This window comes from Vipera berus (genome assembly GCF_964194415.1).
Source record: "Vipera berus genome assembly, chromosome: 3".
Lineage (NCBI taxonomy): Eukaryota > Metazoa > Chordata > Lepidosauria > Squamata > Viperidae > Vipera > Vipera berus.
The window spans coordinates 71278600-71295549 of NC_138204.1; the positions used below are offsets into that span (position 1 = coordinate 71278600).

Sequence of the window (16950 nt, forward strand, 5' to 3'; positions counted from 1 at the left end):
ATGAATTAGACTGGGATGCAGGGCATCATTTGTGGCTTAAGTATTCAGTAAATATAAAATATTTGTAACAAGTTCAAAAAAATAATCCACGTTACAGGAAAAATAGAAAATGGGAAATAAAAGCATATCAAACCTCAGTAATGAGGCTGGTATCAGCTACTCAGCTTTATTAGAAAGCATGAAATTAAAAACACCAAATAGGAAGCAAATAACAAAGTGTTAATAAGAAAGAAAAGCATACTATTATTTGAAATATGACACTGTCCCTTGAAACCTCAAATAGCTGCTTTGCCTGCAATTTTAAGTGTCAGCCATACAAAATAATACCTACAATTATGGCTGACTTGGCTTTAAAAATATTTTCCAGTTTCCTTTTAAAACACTTAGAAAACAGCTATTAAAACACGTAAGTTTTTTAAAAAGTTAAAAAAAAGATGAGAGTAAGGAAGAGTGTTATTGTCTAAAAATTGTTGCTATGGGACCTTGAACCTGACTGAATAAAATGGAGACTATTCAGCAGCAAAACCAGATGGCTAAAACCAGATGGGCCGGTATCCTGCACAAAGTTACAAGATCTATGATTAGCCACAGTTTCATCAGCAATTAATGTGTGTATACAGCGATAGAACATGAAAGCAGGTTGCTAAATCATCACTTGAAACTGCTGGAATGAAAATCTGAAAAATATATCCATCCGAACCATCTTGTGCTGCCTGCGGTACGACTCTACATAAATTAAGATATCTGGAAGGAGAGAGAGCCTTTGCTCTCTTTGATGCCTAAGTTCACCGAGAAGATTTCAAGACTGAATTCACTTGGTCAGCCTTTCTCAACTTGGTACCTTTCTGCTGTATTGGGACTACGGCTACCATCTTGATCTTCAAAGATAATGGGAACTGCCATAGGACACGTATGACGTGAGGCTTGAGGAGGTTGCATTGCAGACAAACAAAAACCACCAGGGAAAACAAACTGCAAGTTTCCCAACTGGACCCTTTGCAATGACCCATCGTTCCCAGCTACTACCATCACTTTATAAACCCTTCCTCGTGTAGGAATATTGAGCAGAAACTCCACTCCAGTGCTGCAACAAATTAGTGGGACAAATGTTCACTCTCTTACTCAGCAGCCTGTGTCAGCACACACCCACACAGAAACAATCACAGGGCAGGAAGATGGCCATTGCTCAACACAGACAAGCTTCCAGAATGTACCATTTAAGGGCAATGGAAACTATTTTTTTAGTGAAAATTTGGTATTCCATTCTAAAATGGCCCAACTATAAATCATGTCTTTCTTAGGGGTTCAGCCTTACTTTACATAGAGTTCAGTAGCCTCAGATAAATGCATGGAATTGGATGGAAGATAGTATTAGAGGAGCCGCCAAGAACAGCAATCAACAGAATTGGGCATCTGAAATGAGACTAATCCTTGTTCACTAAGCTTTAAGCAGAATCTAGTCAAAGGAAGCATTGCTTGGATATGTCACTTATCCAAGGATCTCCTGCTTCCAACAGAGCAGGGGAACATCCAACATGCAGCTTACCCTAGCCACAGATTCACAGCAAAACCCAATTACCAATAGAAAGGCAGATATTCTGAGCAGTGGTGGGTTACACGGGCTTATCCTATGCTTCACTTTTTCTTTCCTCAATATAACAAACAACAGCATACCAAGTGCAAATTTACCTAGCAAGGACAGGGAGCCCAGATTTGCTACACCAGTTCTATGGCAGTCCGAGGATCATCACCACATGGTTGAATAGAATCTGACTATGGCAAGTGCTATTCTTGTTATTCATAACTATCTCTTCAGGATAGAGCATGCAGAATCAAAGGTGAAATATGTTCACTATTCTTGAAGCTAAAAGGTCGGCATGCTTTGCAAACCATTTGGAAAGAAAGAATGTGCAGATGTCTTTACAGTTCAGTGTTCCTCTGAAATGGTTCAGTGAAGTCAGGCTGTAAAAGTAGAGGTCACCCTTTAGCTTTCCAACTGATGCCTTAAAAGCAATAATTGTATCGATAGCAGCAGAATGTGATTACGGTATATGCCCGACTCAAATCAATTTCTCATGTCATTATTAAACGATGCAACTAAAGTGATTTATTATTTCTAACACACTTAAATTCAGTACAGTGCAATGATAGGCAGAAGACAGTATGAAAAGAAGTGATATTTAATTAAAGTATTTTATATCCATGATACTAAATATATTAGCTGTGAAAAGGAATCTTAATTAGAGTTTTTAACCCTTCTAATGTTTGCAAGAAACCATCTTCCAAGAGCAATCACATTGTATAGAGAGGTACAATGAAAGCAAACATACTACAGACTGTTCGTGAAAGATAAAACAAAACTATTAAAAATAATTTCATGCATTCTTTTTTTACTTCAAAGGCAAATCATGGTATTTATTCTTTTCAATGCAACATTACAATAACACAAAAACAATAATTTTGTGAGAGCAAGAAAAAAACAGAGAAGATTGTAAGAAATAAAGTAGATTACTGTTATTATATTTAAAAGGGATAAATAAAGAGCAGCGTGTCTCTACAATACAGTATTGTTTTTCTTCCGTGATGTTTCTATCAAAGCACCAAGGTGGAGGTTAGTGGTATAATGACTAAAAACTGCTTGTTAAGTTTCATACTCTTATTTTCAAACTTCACAATAGTGTAGGAGTTACTATTTTAAATTAGAGGTGTTCATTCCCCCCCCCATTCTGTTAATCACAATAACCTAAGCACCATTGCAGCAAGTCCCACTGAAGTGAATCCAAGGCAATAGATACAAATGCAATGTTCTCAGTTTCTTGTTGTGGTATCACCATCACACACAAGCAATGTGTGTATGTTTCAACTCTCAATATAAAAAAAAAAGTTATGAAAAGCTGGTGAAGGGTGAAGAGGCATCTAGCAACAACTTAAACTTGGAAAGAAATAACCCAAAGCAGCTAGTTACATTTTGGTTCTGAATTTATTGTTCCTTTGATTGAAAACTGCTACATTTCAATCAATACAAGAAATCAAACAGGTTGGCAACCCATGAGCCTTTCAAGGGGAAGTCCAAATGCATTCATAAATGGAAGTTGGCACAACACTTCACTTGGCTCAAATGAAAACATCTGCAGTTTATAACCCAAGTGTTTTCAATCATTATCTTCGGTTTGTAAAATACTTATGAACAATACAAATTTAAAGCACTGCTGGTGAAAATGTTGGTTTGGATCCAAAGCACCACAGCATAAATCAAATTGCTGCTTGCATTGCTCTGCAAACACAAAGCAGTTTCCAGACTGCTTTAAGATGTAAGTTCTTAGCAGTTCCCGTGCTTCGTCTGGCAAATGTACAAAACCATTTTTTGGTTGTATTGTACAACAGCATACATGCTTACTCAGAAATAAGCCCCGTTATAATGAATAGTGGTTATTCTTTAATAAACCATGAGAGATTGTAGTCTCTGAATGGGCTCTTAGGTATGTCTTGTCAGCACTGCTCACTTGTGAAATGGGACTTTCTCCCTTGCAAGCATGTATTGTATTGGCTTGGATTCTTAGTATTCCTTTTTCTTGGGAACATAGTAGAGTGAAACTAAAACATTGCTGTTGGGGATCTAATCAAGCTTTTCCCACATATGGAAGGGCATATTTGGATCCAACCTATTTTGGATCCAACCTACAACACGGCGAACACACAGGTATGGTAAGATTTAAAAACAAAAGATCACATTCTGGAAGAAGGCAATGGCAAATCATTTCTATATTGCTGCCCCAAAGCTACATGGATGCGTCTGTGAAGCCATCAGGAGCTAAGCTCAACTTTGAAAGGCTAAAGTAGCATGATTAGCAACTCAGAGAGAACAAAAAGCCCAGAAAACAGGCCCGATATCAAGGTTTTCATAACTCAAGCCTTAATTTGGAAAAAAGTGAGCTGAGAGACGGGTAGAAGAAATTAGAAAAAAATTAATGGCACTGGTCAATTAATTGCAAGGCAACATGGAAGGGTTTCCTTCTTTCATTTGGTAATGCCTTTTCTAGCCAATTTGTCTTCTGGGTGCTTTTTTAGATGCCTGATCACCAAGTGTTAATCTTAGCTTTAACTAAACCAGGGGTAGGCAACCTCGAGCCGAGGTTGCCTACCCCTGGACTAAACAAACTTCATTTATTAGATGCTCAGTCATTTGAAGGTATATAAGCAAGTTACAGAGGTTCTTCATCTATCGTAAATAATCTGACTTTAAAATTTAAGGCTTTTGGACCTTCCAATCTTACATGAAGTAGAGCCTAAATGGGAGGCAGAAAGCAATCAGAATCAGTTTAAACTTCTCACTAGTGAGAGTAGCTGAAAGTGTCCAAATTTATTCTACCTTAAAGCATACGGAGCAGTATTTGCTGGTGACAGAGTAGTGTTTGCAACATGGAAAATGCTTTTGTTTGCATATCAGTTTATATATATATATATATATATATATATATATATATATATATATATATATATATATATATATATATATATATATATATATATATATATATATATATATATATATATATATATATATATATATATATATATATATATATATAAATTATCACAATCATTTAAATAGCATTCATTTTATATGAAAATATAAAATTGGTGAACGCATTGAGAATTTTTTAAATTGCATTCATCTGATGAGAATAGGTCTAAAAAGAGCAACATTCTAATTGTTTAAAAAAATACTGATATTTGGAATAGGATTTGTAGGAAACAGGTTGGGTCGGTGATAGGTGAGAAAAGGTCCAGCATCAACTTCAGCTCTTACAAGTAATATAATGTTCAGGTGTCCATTTACTAATGGCAATACCAATGTATTCATTACAAATAATTATGCCGACTCTCTTAGAGTTGACAGACCTGCCAATGCAGTCTCTCCTCATTTATTATAGGCTTATTGCAATGAGTATCAACTCTGACATTTAAGAGCTTCAATACTTTATGGCCATCATGTACAAGCTTAGGTACATGATCTGTACACCAGAAGACCATGTACCGGTGTGAATTAACCACTTCCAAGTAGGAAAGTCAAACATAGGTTGACCTTTTCTACTGGATTTTACTTCTTATGTTAAGATCATAACACAAGCCTAAGTACTGTCTGGTTCAACACAATTAACAGAAGTGCAAGTTAACCCATGTTGTTGTTGCCATGGGCTAACATGGATCATGTTGCAAGGATCATTCTTCATAAAGCAGATTTATATAGCTGAAAAATCAACCGCTGTCTAATATCTTAAAACAAACCAAAAGATAGGTCATCTGGTGATTTGGGGATAGGAACTTAAGACTTGATGTCAGAGAAGACACTTTTTAAAAGTATGATAGCAATTAAGATGGCACCAAATTCCAGCTAATCCAATTAATTAATTGTACGTTGATTTAAGTGATGAGCAGACTGACATAAAATAAGGAAAATCATAAAAAAGCAGAAGTGTGGTTTTGTTATCAGTTCCGTGCTATCTTTAGGAAGCTATTTTAGTTTATAAAATGTGTTAAATTTATATTTTGGGAACATGAAGGCAAAAAGAACTACAGTATCAACACAGCAGCATGCAGCACTAATACAGTTCTCCACAAGCAGCTTGATTAATGCGGTGAAGAGCACCAGTAAGTTGGGTAGGGACTTTGGCTTACCAGCTCTGCAGCTAGCTTCTCAATACAGTTAACGGTGAATCCAAGTATGTGTTTAGCTGTTACCAAGCAGATACAAACACAATGGAAGTCTAGGTCTTCCTAACAGGAAGAAACCTTTGAAGTGGGGGGGGGTGTCCCTTGGCTGGTTGAAAATGAATGCTTCTGGATGAGCACTATTGGTTGACTTTGCACTCTGTGCTAAAGTTTCTATGAAGGAAATCTAACCGTGCAGTTGAGGACCTTTATATATGGGGCAATTCTTTTCCCCTCTTGAGGAACAACAACAAAAAGCTACGATTAATCCACCTTCAAAATACAGAGCTATGGCAGATCACAATAATACAATAAAAATTTAAAGGCCAAACAGAATACAGATACATACTCCTGGCTTAAAATATATAAGTGTTGCTTCTTTCTATTCAGCATCTCATTACCATGTGAACGGTCCCCAAATTCATTAATAATGTTAACACATAGAAGAGATTGGTTGCTGCTGCTGAGAACTGCTATAATCCTTCAAGCATTTATTTAGCACAACCACTGATTTTAATAGGCCTTGTGCAGAAGCAGTAGCACCATAGATTTTACTCGGAGTCTCTCTTCCTACTTAGTGATTCTTTGACATTTATGAAATGTACATTTGGGGATCAAACTAAAAAAAAGCCTGAAAGCTTCTCAAAAATCAGTTCATTAGAAACTGTGTAGGAAAGGCAAAGGACAGAATTCCTCTTAAAGACAAAAAAGAAAGGAGAAATTTTTAGACACCATTATCACAATCAATATGAATTTAGTGTAGTCTACATTTCGATGGAAACAAAAGGTAAGATTAAAGGAGCTACATGTCACTTTTCAAAACTATTTTGAGAATCAGAATTGATGGTATGTACAAATGTGTAGGTTTTTAAGACATTTTTGAGAGCTTAAGATATACTAAATAGTGAAAGCATGAACTGCAGAAATCCTATGAATAAATGCATCAATGAACTCTGAAGAGTGCACTTAAAGAATGCACTCTGGAATGTGTCTATACATCTAAACAAACATATGCATACACCCTAGATATAGACTCCATTTACATATACAAGGTACACACTGGTATAAAATCAAATGCAAAAGAAAGCTTGATTAGCACTCTAGGCTTGTCTACCTCACTACTCTGTAAATGAAGCTCAGGCAACTTTGGTCTTGATAGTTCAATCCTTGGATCTGTGAACACTCACTGCATTTTAAAATCAAGCCTATCCCAGCCCAGCCCAGTTCAACCCAACAAAGCCAACAGAATCCATGCCTAACAACATTTGCAGAACCCTTCCATTTTGCAAGAAGTAACTTTTAGAACCGTATGCCTGGCATTTAGGATGGGACAAACAAACATTCAAGGAAACTTAAAAAGTTCATTCATACACAAGGTGGAAATAAGTTGCTGTTTTATGCAATGGCTACCAGGTGACCTTCAGGTTACTTCTCTAAGAATTGGCTAGGTTGGTTTTGCAGGGGAAGGTTTTGAAGGCATTTTGCTGCTTTGCCTATAGAATAATGCAGGTTTTTTTATCCTTGAAGGGATTTTCTGAAGTAGGTATGCCCATTAGTAAAGGATCCTTCCTGGCATGTTCCTCACAATAGCACATTAGATCTGCTGATGCCTTCGACACCTGTGGAGGAAAAAAAGGTGCAGAATTATAAATTTTCCAAAAAAGCTTCCCTTAATGAAGTGAATTTGAATATACATTCATTGAATATGTCCCTGTGTACACAAAAAAATGCTCTGTAGTCTTTTAGATTTTGTTTATGAATTGAGACGTCAGTGGTAAATAAACAAATTGCAAAATGAGAAGCCATATTTATGCAGAAATATAATTAAAAGTAGGTATGCATTGCTTTTCATTTTCTGTTCTTCACATATGCATCTTAAGAAGTCTGGGAACGCCTTTGGCATTATTTTTCACAAAGAAATCACAGCCCTGGTGCTCTAAGGGACCAGGTTGATCAAGATACAACAGAAACATAATCTAGAAGAGGAAGTCAAGCTATTCTCCAAAGCACCTGAAGCCAGGAGAAGAAGCAATGGATGGAAACTAATCAAGGAGAGAAGCAACCTGGAACTAAGGAGAAATTTCCTGACTGTTTTAAGAATTAATCAGTGGAACAACCTGCCTCCAGAAGCTGTGAATGCTCCAACATTGGAAGTTTTTAAGAAGAGACTGGACAGCCATTTGTCTGAAATGATATAGGGTTTCCTGCCTGAGCAGGGGGTTGGACTAGATGACCTCCAAGGTCCTTTCCAACAACATCATCATCATCATCTTGATGGCAGCTTTCTACAAATGGCTAGAGAATCACAGAACAAGAATTGGAAGAGTCTATTCAGACCATCAAATCAACCCCTTGCTCGATGCAGGATTCACAATTAAATCATCCTTGGTAGAGAGATGTCCTTCTGCTTCAACATTCAAAACAGGGGAGCCTATCACCTCTTTGAATAACTGGATCCACTGTCAACCTGTTTTATGATTTGTACATCATTACTAACATTCAATCAGAACCTATCTTTCTAGGATTTAAATCTATTCTTCCATGACCTGCACTTTGGAATAGGAATGGACAGGCCTTGCTTGACCTTCTATGTGACATCCCTTAATTTGAAGAATGCTATAATAGGCCCTCTCAAGCATTGTTTCTCAAGGTTAAACATCTCCAGCCTGTTCAATCTCTCTTCTTGAGATTTGGTTTCCTGTTCCCTGAAATCATTCTGGTTGTCCTTCTCTAAACCCAGATCTGTAAGACATGGTGACTGAAAACGGCACAGTACTTGAAATTGGATCTGAGCAAAGCAGAACAATGATTACTACTTTCCGTAATTTGGAAATTATACTTCTATTAACTGCATTTGCTTGTTTTGGTAGCCTGCTACTTGTATTTAATTTGTAATCAACTACTATTCCATTTTCTTCACAAATACAGGTAATCCTCGACTTATGACCACAATGGAATTTGCCCATTATGGTTGTAAGTCGTGAAAGTAGGAAAGCTGGTCACCACGTGTGGTGGTTGTTAAGCAAACTCTGCAGCCATAAAGTGAGCTCATTGTTTGCTGTGGGTTGTTTTTGTCGAAAACCAGAATTAAAACGTGGTCATATGACTGCAGCTCACTGCAAATGACTGAACTTGTGGGCCAGTTAGAGAATTCCAAACATGTGGTGACATGATCATTGGGGTGTGTGTGTGTGTGTGTGTGTGTGTGTGTGTGTGTGTGTGTGTGTGTGTGATTGATTGATTGATTGATTGATACTTTGGAACTGTATCATAAGTACCTTTGAGGGAATCAATCAGAATTTTGAATGGCTGCTAAGCTATGGCTCATAACTTGAGGACTACTTTTACTCTTACTAAGCCAAGTACTCCACAGCCTATCTTTATGCAATTGGTATGTGTTTACTAAAGTGTTGTTCCCCAATTTTTTGTCATTTGCAGATTTGTTAAGTATTCCCTTTACTTTTTCACCCATGTCAGTGTTGAAAAAAACCTGAAGAATACTTATTCCTTCCTCTATCAGATCGAGGACAATTGATAAACATGCCTGCAAACTGAGCTTTGAACCAGTTATGTATCAACTTAATTATCATGCCATCCAACCCATACTTAACCAGCTTGCTAATCAGCATGTCAAACGCTTTTGATGACGTCAAAATATATGTCAGTTGTAATTACAATCTGGACCAGAATTTCCATCACTAAGCAATGCAGATGTAAAGTGCAAAATCATATGGTCGCATCGTTCAGCAATGGCAATGCCCATTGCCATTGTTAAGGAGAATGGTGGATTGTTAAGTGAGGCCCTCTTTGCAATGTCCTAACAAACAAAGTCAGTGGGGAAGCCAGCAGGAAGTTGCCAGTCTTAGGTGGCTTGCAAGCAGGCAGGGAGGCAGGTAAATAGCTGCTGCTGGTTGTGAGAGGGACTGAGGAGGTGCAGGGGTGGCCAGGGAGGTATGGAGGAAGCATGTCAGGACTTGGAGTTGCTGCTGACAGTGGGGAGAGGCTGCATGGGAGTATGCGAGCGGCTGGGGTACCAACCAGGTGCAGTGAGGTTTGGGAAGGGCATGTGGATGAGAGAGACTTACCAGAGCAACTTGTGACCTTCATTGCTGGCTTCCCTATTGACTTTGCTTGTGGGAAGCTGCCAGGAAAGGTCAGAAATTGTGATAATGTAAGCATGGGACACTGCAATTCTCATAAGCACAAGCCAGTTGCCAAGTATCCAACTGTGATCATGGGGGAGTGGGAGGACAGTTGGAACTTCCAAGGACTGGTCGTCACCACCATTCATTCAAGCATTGTCCTAACTTCAAAAGGTCGCTAAATGAATGGCCGTTAACCGAGGATTACCTGTATGTCTACGGGAAGAATATGTAGTATCCTCCACGCATGAATTTTTCCATGCATAGGAGAACTGGCTTTCGATGGTCTGTACTTAGACCAAACCATGCATGTTTCAGATATTTTGATTTATATACAGATCAAAAGGGTCTCAAAAGATAAAAGGCAGACAAGCCAGCACACAAACTGTGTACAGGAGGAGTGAAAACAGGGGATTAAATGAATTAATCTTTCCCAATTTGCCATATAAAATCATTTTTGTTTTGGATGAAACCCAATTACCAAAGTATTCTGGATTTTGTTTTTGCCAAAGAATGGCTTGCCGAACCAGTTTGGCAGAACTTCCACAATGGAAGAGTGTATATCAGGTTTACAACCATTTATATTTTTCACATCCTTAGCCTACAGCATTCCCACAACCTATTATGGAATTTGCTTGATCAAAAAAAGAGATAATCATCTGTCTGCAAAGACTCATTCATGACAAATCCATGCTGATTTGTTATCACTGTTTTTAAGATGCTGACAGTTGCTTATGATTTGCTCTAGAACTTCTGCAGGTATTGATGGCAAACTGATTGGTCTGTAATTTGCTAAATGTTTTGCTTTCTGTGTTTTCTGATTTTGAAAAATATGTGGGAATTGTGACTAAATCATCAACTAGTTCCTCTCTACCCTGCAATTAATCTGATACTAGAGGTGTAAACTTATTAAAGATGAATTCTCCGATCATATTTTTATCAACCTCAAGGTTAATTTCTGCACTTCCTCCTGCTCTTTACAACAAGAAGACTGCATCAAAATAGAATTTGAGCAACTGTTAGATTTCTGCTAACACTGAGTATATACTAATATTTTTCTTTTTATTTCAAATATACATAATAGATCTTTTTGTTCTTCTTGGGATTCTTTGCTTTGATTTCTTTATTCTAGCCTTTCACTTTCCTGACGCTTGCTCTATTGTTCCAATTCACCAATTATTTCTTGTATTTATCCTTTTTATTTGTCCCGATCCAACAAAAGGTTGGAGGGAAATTGTGTAAGAGTCCTGGGACTCTGTTTCTTTGGAAGTCAGCAGGATGACTCTTTGAAAACTGATCAGAACAGGATCAAAATTACCGTACATCATGAGTTATGTGACTAACCAGCATAATCTCCAAATGTGTTTCTATTACAGGGATCTAACTATTGGCCCTGAAGTTTCATTAAGCAAAAGAAATTAGACCCACAAAGCCATATTCCAATAATTTCAATAATTTGATTTTTAAAAGCATTTTAAAATGTAATAGGAGAGACAGAGAATGCACTTTAAATAATAAACACATAGTTCTAACAAGAGAATATATTTTGCTTAACCTTTATCCTTTCTATAGATGCTTCTATTCTCAACTGCTGAACAGTTCTTCTTGCTTGAGCTATGTTGTTTGTTGTGCCACAGGTTTTGCTAGACATTCTCAGTGAATTCTTCCAAGCCCTGTAAAGAAAAGACCATGGGTTGCTTTTGCTGGCTAAAAATCATAATTAATCAACAACTGGAACAAAGGTTCAGAGTGTTTCATGTCTTCCAGTGTAATAGTAACTAAGCTTTCACAACAGAAGAAGTAAATAGCTTTGCAATAGTAAAGTTGATAAAATATTGGGAACAATGAGTTTATAAATGTAGAAATCTTTTATTTTTAAGCACACTAGGAGTGCCAGTTCATAACCGTGAATAATCTTTTTTTCAATTTTTTTCCATTTTATAAATGGAAACAAGCAGTAGACTTGGTGTTTTCAAAAGACATGCAGTGTATTTATTCACACACAAAAAGTAATAAGGTATACAAAAATGTATTCTTTTTACTGAATGTTATACACCTTTAATGTTCAAAGTACTTTTCTATTCTTCTGCAGTTGGTCTCTTTAGATCACCTGCTAAATATTATTTGGTCTAATGCAGGGGTCCTCAAACCTGGACCTTTTATGACTTGTGGACTTCAACTCCCAGAATTCCTCAACCAGGGTGCCTGGCTGAGGAATTCTGGGAGTTGAAGTCCACAAGTCATAAAAGGGCCAAGTTTGAAGACCCCTGGTCTAATGGTTAAGGCAAGTACAGGCAAGTATTCAAGGTTTATGCCCATTAGACCATCTGCTAATTATACCATAGGTAAGACAGCTCTCTGTGTGGGTAGGTGTGTATATGTATGCACATGCACACAGAGAGAGTGTGAGAATGAGAACGCGCACAAGCCAGTTTGGTCTAGTAGTTAAGGCACCAGGCTAGAAACCAGGATTCTGTGAGTTCTGCTCCCACCTAAGACATGAAAACCAGCTGGATGACTATGGGCCAGTCACACTCTCTCAGGCCAACCTACCTCACAGGGTTATTGTTATGAGGAAAACAGGAGCAGGAAGGCGTATTAGGTAGGTTTGCCAACCTGAGTTATTTATAAAAATAAGAAAGGCAGGAAGTACACATACCAAGGATCAAAATCATCACAGGCTTTTAATGCAACTCTGTCTGCCAATGGGCGCAGTAACTGCACCCCCAAATATATCCTCTAGACGCACGGGTAGGCAACCTTGGCTCTTTTATGACTCATAGACTTCAACTCCCAGAATTCCTGAGCCAGCATAGCTGGCTCAGTAATTCTATGAGTTGAAGTCCATAAGTCATAAAAGAGCCAAGGTTGCCTACCCCTGACTGGAGCTAAAACATTTAGCAGATTTATCCACTGTTCTCCTTTCTCAAATGTTTGGGATGAAGGAGGCTTATTGGATCTTTTTTAAAAAACATTTTCCTCAATGTATTCAACTTTCAGCACTTCAATGTTAGTAATTTTTTCACTGATGTTTCTTCAGAGTTATTCAAACTGCATAAGCAATACTGCTTTTCAAAATATTATCTTATTTCTTCTAAAAAAATCTGCACCTCCAAAAATCTGAAATAATGTAAGGTTATAAAATCAGCTTCTTGACTAAATCAAATTACCCATTCACAGGAACATAAAGCATATTTAAGAAGATCACATTCATTTTCTTTGCCCAATCCCAATGACATTGCTTATCATGCTTGGCACTGAGTGTTCAGAGCTGAGTCACAGGCCTTAATATCCTACTGTTGGATCCCTTCCAATGATCTGCAGACTCTGATCATCATGTTCAGCCAACGAATGACCACTGTAGCACAAGATGGTTTTGCTGGAATGGCTTTTTAACCTCTGGGAAGCCACGTGAATTACTGAAATACCACTCCTGACTAGTTTTCAAGATTATGCCTGAATACTGCCAAAACTGGAATGCTCTGCTCCTAGTTTTGAGAACAGACATTCTACTGCAGCCAAATTCTGTAAATGAGAATTCTGAGCTTTATGTATAAATAAGCAGATAAACAGAATGAAACTCTTAATGTAATCTGATTCTGCTCATAAAAACACCAGTACGATAGCAATTCTGTAGACAATGCTGCTAAAACTTAAAGCAGAACAACTAAATTATTAATCTGAGTTTCAGAGCCAGCTAGTAGATATTTTAATGATTTTCAAAAGTGCCTGCTCCCAAAAGTCCTTGACACCCTGTTTAAAATAGTGTAATCTGTGACATACATATATTAAAAATTACAAAGCAGTCTTCAGAGATACAGACTTCCAAAGCTACATCTATCTGCAGAAGAACTGGCACCGTACTTACTACCATTAATGATCTGAGTTTGTTTTTTTTAAATCCCATTTATATCCCGCCCTTCTCCGAAGACTCAGGGCGGCTTACAATTTAAGCACAAACCAATGTGCTTAGCAATAGCCTTCATTCTATGTATATGCCTGCTTATTAGGGCTTTCGCCCCCCCCCCAAACTGACAAGTAAAGCCTAGCAAAATTACTGACCCAAGCATTATTGATTCACACATGGGAATCCATTTGCATTCTATGAAAATTATTGCTTTTAATAAAAGAAAAACAAACTCAAAGCTAAATATTAATAGAGAAGCCAGTTGATAACAAGTTTTCTCCATACATTCTGTGAGCAAACCAAAATCAATTCCTTCTCTGTTTAATTCCAAGGTCTCAACCTTCAATAGCCAGTGGGTTAAATAATTGCTCCTGCCTTCTTCCCCCTTGACAGAAGGGGTCATATGCTGTCTTGGGCTTCAGCACTATCACAGTTGTTGAGCCATTCAACAAATCGATGTATTAATATGTTAGGGAAACAAGTGTGGTATATAGCGGTTAAAGTACCAGGTTAGAAACTGGGAGTCTATGAGTTCTGATCCTCATTTACAGTAATTTTTTAACAGTTTCCAGTTCTCACAGCTCAGGACCTATACAGACAATAATCCAGACAAGTTAAACTCCCACTTTCAATCAGTGAGTTGAATAAGCTTGGGTTCCAATTTACATCTTATTTTTAAATGCCATATGATTCCTATAGACAAGGTTTTAGAGGATGGTTAGAAATATAAATATTAGCCATATTAACATCAGGCTTCCTCATTGGCTCTAAAAGAGCTTTATTTATTAATTTATTGCTTCTATTTATACATCTCTGATCAGTGATTTGGCAACATTAAAGTCAGGTATCCATAACATTCACTAGAAATGTGTACGGTACATATTTTTTTAGTTGTGAACAAAAGCAAAAACAAAAATATTTCAGGTAAATATACTGCCAGTGAAATTTATCAGAAGAAAGCATCTAGTCACCCTAAGCCTGGAGTAAAACAAAACAAAACAAAAAGCCTTCTGCAATGTAGGTATGTATCCAGTGAATCAGATCCAGGGAAAAGGTTTTTGCCAATTGCAGATTACATCATCAGTCAAGCATCCTGGCAGGCATTTTGGTTCTTTGTCTAGCAAATAAATCTTGGGAGGTACATGATACGAGAAGAAAAGCAGCAAACGATAGGAATTTATTTCCAAGGCAAAACCAACTTTCAAATCCTTTTTTTTTGTTGTTGGTTAGGGAGCAAAATATAAAATCTTAGTCACTTAACATACTTATTTTAGAGAAACAACAAAAGTGCTTCTTGCCTTAAAGGACGAAATAAACATCTTAATAAAACTGGCAGGGCAACAACAATGCAGGCAGGAGCATTAAGCTAGTCATAGACTGACACACAGCAGGATGGTGCTTATTGTACTGGTACGACAAGCAATTACTTGGTCTTCAGAAAGAAACTTTCAGCAAGTTAAGTTTCATATCCTTTTACAAAAACATGCTAAAAACTGGTTAACAGTACAGCTAAGATACTTATGGTAAATAATACCAGCTGTGCACGTGTGGAGATGGTTAGCCAGAAGTGGCACACATTTTTATTCTTGTACACATTACTTGTGAAGATATCAGACTCATGTATAAATTTGATGTATAAATCTTTGCCTAATCACTACTTGGGGTAGCTAACAATTAGCAGAAAATTTGGGAATCATTTTCCAAGGGTAATTTGCTAGCAATTTAGTGCGTTAAAAACACAAAAGTAATCCTCGACTGACTACCATCGAGCTTGGAATCTTGGTTATGGAACAAAATGGTCATTAAGTGAAATGTGAGGTGACTGGCCACATGATTGCTTTGCTCAATGACCTCAAACCTGGCATTTCTGGAAGTGGTCATTAAGCTATTGTGCAGGTCGTTAGGCAGATAGTGTAGGAAGAAAAGTCTTCATCATGGTTCAGTCCAAGCCGGGGATAAACAACATGGTGACTGCTTTAGGAAGAAGGGTACAGTTTATTGCAGACAGAAAGATGATTCCAGCAGAAAAAGGACTAAGCACATGTTATGACCTATAAAGCCCTAAATGGCTTGGGTCCGGATTATCTAAGGGAACACATCAACTTCCCATCGTCCTGTGCACTCCCACAGGGAGGGCCTTCTCAGGGTACCGCCGGTTAAGGAATGCTGGCGGGTTATTCCCAGGGGAAGAGCGTTCTCTGTGGGCGCGCCGGCCCTATGGAACCAACTTCCCACGGAACTTAGGACTGCCCCCGACCTTCGTTCATTTCGCCGGGACCTGAAAACTTGGCTCTTCGAGCTGTCTGGGCCAGACTGAGGGGTTTTGATTTTTAATTGGGTTTTAGTTTTAAATTTCGGGGACTTGAATTAATTAATTGTTTTAACTGATTTCAATTTTTGTATGTTATGCTTTTAATTTTCCCTGTAAACCGCCCTGAGTCCTATGGGAATAGGGCGGTATATAAATTTAATAAAATAAATAAAATAAATAAATAAAATGTAGGGAGTGGGTTTTTATATCCCCTGGAGTCTTTTGTTTGGAGTTATTTCCTGTGTCAGGCTTTGTATTTCCTATGTCGCGTATTCTGACCTGAGTCTGGGTGTGCCTTTCTGGTATTCTTGATGGTTGTGTCCAAAGGTCATATCCTGCTTTCCTGGGGCTGGGGTATGTCTTTGTCTTCCTAAGCTTCCAGCTCCAACCTTCCTGATGGTTTACATTTGCACGTCTAGAGCAGTGTTTTTCAACCTTTTTTGGGCAAAGGCACACTTGTTTCATGAAAAAAATCACGAGGCACTCCACCGTTTTCCACACCGTTGGACCTCCCCACGGTCGCTACACGAATGGTCGTAAGTCGAGGATGGCCTGTGTTCTCAAGGGGTTGGACTAGATGACCTCCAAGGTCCCTTCCAACTTCTTCTTCTTCTTCTTCTTCTTCTTCTTCTTCTTCTTATTATTATTATTATTATTATTATTATTATTATTATTATTATTATTATTATTATTATTAGCCTCTTTATTTTATTTTATTTTATTTTGGGGCTTTTGTTTGTTTGTTTTTGCTGTGAAGGAAAAGGAAAGCTTGCATTTCTTTTTAATTTATCTTTCTGTATTTTCTTTTTCCCCTTCTTTTCTTTCTTCCTTCCTTCCCTCTCTTCCCTCCCTCTCTTTTCTTTCTTTATCTTCCTTCC

At 37.7% G+C, this 16950-nt stretch overlaps 1 protein-coding gene across 1 annotated transcript in view; it reads right to left on the minus strand.

Moving 5' to 3' along the window:
* Positions 1-4596: 4596 nt before the first annotated feature.
* Positions 4597-16950, minus strand: part of GNG12 (G protein subunit gamma 12) — a 54350-nt gene continuing 41996 nt past the window's right edge. Inside the window, exons 3-4 of the mRNA XM_081325752.1 lie at positions 11410-11527; positions 4597-7331 (exon numbers count right to left, since the gene is read on the minus strand). Coding sequence (XP_081181878.1) covers positions 7206-7331; positions 11410-11505 — 222 coding nt within the window. The 5' untranslated portion in view covers positions 11506-11527 and the 3' untranslated portion in view covers positions 4597-7205. The remainder of the gene's footprint in view (positions 7332-11409; positions 11528-16950) is intronic.